We start from the raw sequence: 8201 nt of genomic DNA on the forward strand, positions 1-8201 counted from the left end.
CATAACCAACAATATAGTTTTTTTAGCTGTTTGAAGCTGGTGTACAAAACCTAAACTAAAAAGATAATAACGCTAGTCACTGTGACGTCCAGATGGTGAAGAATATTATAAGTTCTCTCCCTTGCCCATTGAAGTAAGCATACCTTTCTTATGAAAATTGTAATCAGTGCCTGGCTGTTGTTGCCAGCATAACTAGATGGCTTGTTCAAAGTCTAAGTTAAGGGCGAGTGTGACATCCCTTTGGCATACTCTTCTGTCACCTTTCATTTGGATGCTTATCTCACTATGCATGCATGTTTTCAGATTCTGTTGAAATGTTCTCAAACGAGCATTCAGAGATGTTTTTATGCATGTGACCAACTGGGTTCGACTGTGGGTGTCTGCACAGTGCGCACCACAAGACTGTTAACCAGCTGAACTAAATCCTAGGCATTACCTCAGAGAGCCAACACAAGTCTTCATGTTGAGAGAAGGATTCTAATAATCATCATCAACAGATATCTTCAGTACAGTAGCTGTCTTCATTTCTCAGATGACCAAGAGTATGGAATCTCCTCATAAAAGAAAACCACAGGGAGAGAATTGACTAACCACATTTATTTAATGATATTATCTATTAGAAATAAAAACAGATAAAAAACCTTAACCCCACAATATACTTTCATCCTTGCTTGGGAAGCTAGCTGCCTGATCAAAGTCAAAAACATTTAATCTTTAATATATTCACTTGTGTAACAAGTAAACAAAGAGGTTCAGATTTAGGATAGCACTTTCACCTATGGTACTTTATTTCTCTACAATAAAATAATAAAAAATTTCACAATTCACATTAGAAAAATACGGAAATAAATAAATAACCGTTTTTTTTTTTTTTAAACAGTGTGGATGAACATGTCAACTTCTTGACAAATGAAAGTCAGTAACTGGTCAACATAAGTGGCTATCACTTTTACCATTAGTCTCCTCAGGTAATTATTGTCCCCATTAGTATTACCTCTGCTATCAAGATGAATTATACAAGAGGCAAACTCTGAGTTTTTGACTCATTAAAATTAGAATAGGATCATGAGCCATTTACTTGCTCTTGCAAAAATATAATTCTTCCAAGATCCATAGCAGTATGTATGCAACCATTAGGAAGGGTTGTGTGGATGCACTAAATATAAAGACAGCCAGTCCTAGGTCGTGTTCATTCGGCACCACATGGGGAAAAAAACACAGAATCAGGGAATATTTGTCCAATAAGGACTACCCATTTGTGTTTTCCTGTTTCAAAACCTTTTGCTATGGTGTACATGCCCTTTAGATAGGACTGAAGGATCTTGAATCTTCAGAGCAACAAAGCACTAAAGATGAAACACAAATGCACACAAAGCTATACTGGGATTTGGTCATCACACTTCAACTCTGGTACTATGATGAGCCATTCAACTACCAGACCACTTACTGCTAGACTGGTCCCAAATCTGCTTTTGCTGTCCAGCCAACTCCTCCTGAAAATGACCAAGAGAGTTGGCAAGATAGCACAAACAGATCTGGGACCAGGCTTACTTGCTGCAGTTCATCTCCCCAACAGCTTTTCAATGTACTGAGGGCTCTACACGAGCAGTTTAAAGACAACTAATAGTTTTAGCAATCAAACTCATAGTTTATAGCATGAAAAAGGGCTTCTCCTCATTCAGTGACAAAACCTTATTTAACACTATTGGACAGTATTATGACTCCTCGCAGCAGTGATCCAATTAACTTAGAGCAAATTAGAATAGACCTGAGCACCATTCAATTCATAGTTTAAAAACATTATTCTACATATCTCTATTATTAATACTACACTGTATATTCAAAATAAATACAGAAATACTTGTAAATAATTGTAGATATTTCCGTAATTAGTAGCAGGGTTGGGTTCAGTTCCATTTCAATTCAGGAAGTACACTCCAATTCTCATTCTCTCCAAAGCTTTTTATGAGGAACCTTTGGAATTTGAATTTTGTTTACTTTCTGAATTGACTGGAATTTAAATGGAATTGACCTCAACCCTGGCACTATGCATGTTCTAACAGTGTGCATGGCACAACAGACACCCCAAAAACTACAACCATGTCCTTCAAAAACTACAACCATGCATGTGACCTGTCCTCACCATATCACATGGGAGTTCTATCTACACACATAAGTGAAAAATACATACAAAGAATAGACAAAATGCACTTCACACTATGATTAAAAACAACTTAATAAAAACGAGTCTATTCAGACTGTCATGACAAGTGTTGGTTTGTTTTCCAGGAAGCTGGTGTTGGTTAGGTTGAATGCCCCTCCTTTCTCTCCTTAGCGGGGGGCGAGGAGAAGTGAACAAGGAGGGGACAGGGTGAGACAGCCTACCAGCCCAGATTAAATGTCAGTCATCGGCAACCATGTATAAATAGATGAAGATGGGGTTGGTGACCAGATTGGGGGGGGGGAATGGCAAAACAGGGCATGGCCAGGTCTCTTGACCAAGAGGTCTTTTGACCTCAACTGGACAGCCTGGTAAAATAGTGGAATAAATGATAATAAAAGAGAGCAGGGTGGAGTAGGTGCATTACTTACTTGCCTCCACCCTCAGCTCCTGCACTTTGTCTGCTGCTGGCCCCGATGCCCAGCGGCACAATCACATTATCGACCACGGCATCTACCACCTTATCAACCGTGCTACACAGGTGACCCTTGGCGTCGTTTATCAAACCCTTGATGGACTGGACTTGATCTGCATCAAGGTGCTGGATGACGAAGTAGATGGAACCGGCTACAGTGATGAGCACCATGAGCTTTAATAGGACAGAGAGGAATCCTGGCCTGGCCGGTTCTGAGCCCAGGGAGCTGCACACAGAGTGAGACTCTGTGTAGATGGAGCGCTCCAGGAGAGACTTGTTCAGCCAATAGTTGCTGGGTTTCACCGGTCGGCCAGCCGCACCACGGATCGATCTCCTGCAGGTGGCGCTGCGGAGAGAGGAGGATTAGAGGATGATGTGACAAAGTAATTTCTGACAAGTCATGTTTAACAACTGCTGTAAAGATTTTACTGGTAAGTGCCCCTGTGTTCTTGGAGCCATACGCATAAAAAAAGATCAGGAGATGGGATCTGTCTTAGTTTTACCAAAAGTGATAGGTTCCACATACTAGTGATAGGGCCTAAAAAGGTCTTACCTGATGCCTATGGGTGAAAGGATCTCATTAGCGAGAATCTCCTCAACATTCTTCCCCGTCTTCTTAGGGGTCTGGTCACCAGTTGCTAGACTCTCATCCGCCACCTGTGAACATTGACAATGACAACAGATGATTGAGAGGTTGAGGTTTATGGGTGCAAGATAAGATTATTTACATATGTGCTGAACTGTCTTGCTGGTGAAGACGAACGCTGTTTTAATGTGAGAGCTCTGGTGAGTGTGATTTTGCATTGTATTTATTTAAATAAACTTGAACTTAAAGGCTTACCTTGTTGCTCCGTCTGCTGCTGGTCCTGATGGTGACAGGAGTCTTCCCTCTGCTCATCACAGGCTTCTCCACAACAGGAGCTGGCTCTGGTTCAGGAGCAGCAGTAATCTCATCTGACAAGAGGCAAAGCCAACACAAGTCAGCGAGAATCAAGGCATCTAAACTGACAGTCAAATATCAAAGTAAAAAGGATCCATTTCAATTCTGAAATTCCAATTTCCTCATTGCTTTTCAGTTTAGGCCTACTTCCTGAAAAGAAATTGAAACCAACCCTGAATTAAATCAAATCAAAATGTATTAGTCACACGCCCCGAATAAGTGTGCTGCTTAATGAATGGTGCATGTTCTTGTGCAGTTGTAACTAATATCTCATCTCACCTTCCTCCTTGTCACTGTACTGGTCAGAGAGTGTGTTGCCGTTCTGGTTGCCGTCTGCCTTGACTGCTGCAGCGGTAACTGTGGCAGTCTCGGATAGGCTAGGGGTAGCCTCAGCGGCAGGTGTATCCAGTAGCTTCTGAAGCTTCTTCTCAAAAAGAATGCGAGTGCAGCCTGAAGACAAGGGGAAACAAGTCAGAAGTGAAGGGGGTTACATTTAGTCAAGGATCTCTCACTGACTGTTTGAGTCTGTTGGTGCATCTCAATAGTCTAAAGTGGCTTCCTCTCCTTGTCTCATTTCCATCATCTGCACAGATATACAAGAACTGAAGAGGTGAAAGCTTATCTTCTCAGATCAATGCAGATGAAGTGGCGGAGCAAGGAAAGGAAGCCATTTTAAGACACACCCTGAGTAAAACAGAAGGAAGACTCACCAACTATGGGTCCAACATTGACTCCATGCTTCAACAGCTCATCTTTTAAGCCTGCATCTGTAAGGTCTGTCACTTCCACTTCTTCTGACCGAGGCTTGTCAGTCTTCCTGGTGGCTTTCTGTGGATGGATGGATTATGGGTGTCAATTCATAGACCTGGGTAAAAAGCTTATCTAGAGACCGAAGTTTTGCCTATCTCTGTTTTAACTAAGACTATCTAGAAAGAACACAGACATTAGAGAACCAGTAAGTAAAGCCCTATTCAGATGGGATTAGTTTTACTGGGGGAGGTCGGGTAATGTAATGATGTGCACGAGCACAAAACACCACATCTGTAATTTTAGTCGTTGTTACATGGCAGGTGAGTAATAATTCCAGCCAGAATAACCTAGTGTTTTTTGGCAAAGTCCAAGGTCCTCTGAAAATACTAGTCCCGTTGCGAATCGACATCCCTGTTTTATGAGAGAAATGTCTGTGTTTGACAGGTGTTGCTCACAGTTTGAGCAAGAAAACAATAACTGATTCGATAAATCAAAAGAAGTGCTGCCTATAGGCTATATATGAATGGCCTACATGCATCAACTTTCACAGTGAATGCTTTTGTTTATGTTTCGTGCGTATGAATTGAATATTGCCAAATGAATCAGTAAAAAAATATGGTGCTTGTTTAATGCAACCCTTGCTGTTAATACATCGCAAAGCAGCTGATCTAAACATTTGGAAATTATAAGTTAACTTTCTCATCCATAGCCTTAACAAACATCTCAAATGCACTGTTTAGCTCACATCCAAACGTACTGCGGATCGATTATTATGACACTATACCAAAGATGGTTTGGTATGGTTTAGAAACCAAGCTCCAGTTATCAGTGTGGCACAATCAGCTGGACATGTTGAAATATCTTCATGCCTAGAATAAATCCCTGTAGCCTTCCATTATAACTGTCAATTTATATATATTAATAAAAGTAAGAATTCCAGGGGACATTTTGGAAAAAAACGAATCCCGCCCGAAAGGTCCTCTGGAATAAAAGACATTCTGGAGTAATAATTACATAATAACCAACGTTCTCTAGTAATACTAGTCCCATGTGAATATGGTTTAAGAGGCTTCTATGGGAATGGTGTCCCCCCCCGCGGGATGGTTGAGCTAACGTAGGCTAATGTGGTTAGCATGAGGTTGTAAGTAACAAAAAAAATCCCAGGACACAGACATATCTGATATGGGCAGAATGCTTAAATTCTTGTTAATCTAACTGCACTGTCCATTACAGTGATATAATACCATGCTATTGTTTGAGGAGAGTGCAGAATTATGAACTTGTAAATGTATTAATAAACCAATTAGGCACATTTAGGCAGTCTTGATACAACATTTTGAACAGATATGCAATGGGTCATTGGATCAGTCTAACACTTTGCACATACACTGCTGCCATCTAGTGCCCAAAATCTAAATTGCGCCTGGGCTGGAATAATACATTATGGCCTTTCTCTTGCATTTCAAAGATGATCTAATGTGTTATATTCTCCTACATTAATTTCTCATTTCCACAAACTTCAAAGTGTTTCCTTTCTAATGGTATCAAGAATATGCATATCCTTGATTCAGGTCCTGAGCTACAGGCAGTTAGATTTGGGTATGTCATTTTAGGCAAAAATTGAAAAAAAGGGTCAGATCCTTAAGACATTTTAAGAGGGAAAGAAACAAGAAGGGGATATTTAAATGAATAACATTAACGTTACATGGAAAGGTTGCTCTCAGTCAGATTAATGGGCTAATGGAAAGGCAACAATCATTTAACACAGGTACCTAGTAATTTCATGCATTACAAAATCAATTCATAGCACTGTAATGACCAATAATAACATATTCATAACTTACTCTTCCAGAAAGACTCTTGTTGGAGACTATAGGGGTAGGTAGTTCTTCATCACTGGAGAACATGTCTGTAAGTGGACTTTTCTGGTTCAGAACGGTCAAGTTCTTCAAGTACAATTGAACATATACATTTTTCTTCTGCTCAGAGATGGGAAGCGGCACATTGTTGGCCGTGAGCTCACTTTTGAGTTTATCCTTCGTGAGAACTGACGGATTTTCGAGAAATTCCGCCATGCCCGTTTCCTAGGTAATGCTTAAATTGAGCCGTTAGCAAGCTCGGTCGTAACAACAAGAAAACGTGCAGAGTTGGAAGTGTCGGTAAACGAAAAGACTGGTGCCCAGCAACGATTATTCAAGCTATCATGAGCTAGCTATCCGGTTCAACTTTACGTACTTATTTTTTTTATCTTAGAAATATTCACTCTCCATCGCGTGTCTCGGCTGAAAGTGTTTTGTTAAAATACAGCTGCACTGTGATGGTATATTGAAACTGAACAAGTAAATACAGATTGAAATTATTTTAAAGAACGGTATTAGCTAAAAACCCAGACCCTTTTTTTTTGCTGTCTGTCCGCGGCATAGTACGCGGTCGTGTATCAGGCAACAAAGAGGAGAGGTATTGGAAGTTAGACCTCAAGAAACTAGATGGTGATTGGTCAGTCTTGAAAAAAAAAACGCAACCCGCCACAAAGAAAGAGCCCTGTGGAGCTTGCTACATTAGTAGACGTAATCGGCAGTCAAAATATATTAATGTTGAATTCTGCCCGGAATTTCTGGATTTCTGCCCAGATGGATATTGGCATAGTTAAAAGTTCTTTATAATTACATTTCCAATGTACATTTTCAATTTCATAACATTGATGAAACTGCCATCTGAAGATGGCAGTGTTATCCACCATATGGTTGCCTGTAAGTATTCGTGGAGCGCAGGCCATTAAGCGCTTCACATTTCACCGACCATAAGCGACAAAGGAAAGCTGTTACTATAAACAGTGTTACATTAAACATTTCAAACATTGTTTGACACAGGCGTACATTGGAATATTATTAACATTATGTACAAGCTGGTCAGATCGTTCTGAAGGATACATTATAAATAAAGTTAAGAGGTCACTAAGGTTCTTTCAGACATGATCTCGCACGGGAATGTCCATGACCAATTTGATCTGCTGGCTGCTGCATTTCCAGGCAGAATGTATGCATACATTTCTTTAGAGAGAGAGAGAGAGAGAGAGAGAGATTGAGCAAGAGAGAGAGAGAGAGCGAGGAGGGGGGGGGGTCATAAAAATATATTTCTGACCACTGTCTGGCTGGTCCTTGGAGCATAACAGGCTTTTAAACTCTGTGGTGGTGAGGGCCCTATATGTTGCCACAGTGATAGTGGTTTGAGGTGCCAGATTGTTGCCTCCTACTACCTGACCTTCAACTAGACCTGGGTCGTGTCCCAAATGGGCTATGGTCAAAAGTAGTGCACATTATACAGGGAATAGGGTGCCATTTGGGATGCCACCCTTGCCTTTCTGGGATGCCACCCTTGCCTTTCTGGGATGCCACCCTTGCCTTTCTGGGATGCCGCTGCAGTAGAAACCAAGCAATGGATCCCCTGCCCACCTCAGCCCTCAGCCTCAAACCACACAGAATACAGTGCTTGAAGTTTATAGTTCAGGTTTTCCATAGCCGACTTGCCAATGGAGTGTAAGCGTACATTTTTTTGAGCCCTTGAGAAACACCTCTTAAGCTTTCTTTGTATGTCATTTACACAGAAAATATGTGGCGGGCCAAGAATCATAGTAAGTGCCTCAAGCATAACAGTCGTGCCCTCTGAAAGATGATCAAAGCGGAGACTGCAATTATCAACGATCACATGTTTTCAAAATGAGTTAATGTAAAATGAAATACTAGGCCTACAGTACTATGCAGAAACTGTGTGAATAGCTAATAATATATATATATATATATATATATATATATTTGGATCAATGTTTATAACCTCTCAAGCTAGATAAAGATTTTGCAATGGTGTTAACTTTTGGA

General features: G+C 40.6%; 1 protein-coding gene across 1 annotated transcript; it reads right to left on the reverse strand.

Moving 5' to 3' along the window:
* Positions 1 to 577: 577 nt before the first annotated feature.
* On the reverse strand, positions 578 to 6770 carry LOC106573071 (lamina-associated polypeptide 2). The gene is made up of 6 exons (XM_014147740.2): positions 6171 to 6770; positions 4287 to 4404; positions 3856 to 4026; positions 3478 to 3590; positions 3190 to 3293; positions 578 to 2982 (listed from the first exon to the last, which is right to left on the reverse strand). The coding sequence occupies exons 1-6, from the start codon at positions 6399 to 6401 to the stop codon at positions 2589 to 2591; spliced, it is 1131 nt and encodes a 376-aa protein (XP_014003215.2). The 5' UTR covers positions 6402 to 6770; the 3' UTR covers positions 578 to 2588.
* Positions 6771 to 8201: the final 1431 nt, after the last annotated feature.

This window comes from Salmo salar, chromosome ssa16 (genome assembly GCF_905237065.1).
Source record: "Salmo salar chromosome ssa16, Ssal_v3.1, whole genome shotgun sequence".
NCBI lineage: Eukaryota > Metazoa > Chordata > Actinopteri > Salmoniformes > Salmonidae > Salmo > Salmo salar.

Coding starts and splice junctions, on each gene's coding strand:
- LOC106573071 (XM_014147740.2), bottom strand. CDS start 6,401: ATGGCGGAATTTCTCGAAAATCCGTCAGTTCTCACGAAGGATAAACTC. Junction 4,405..6,170: donor ACAAGAGTCTTTCTGGAAGA/GTAAGTTATGAA, acceptor ATCCATCCACAG/AAAGCCACCAGGAAGACTGA. Junction 3,591..3,855: donor GTACAGTGACAAGGAGGAAG/GTGAGATGAGAT, acceptor GCCTCTTGTCAG/ATGAGATTACTGCTGCTCCT.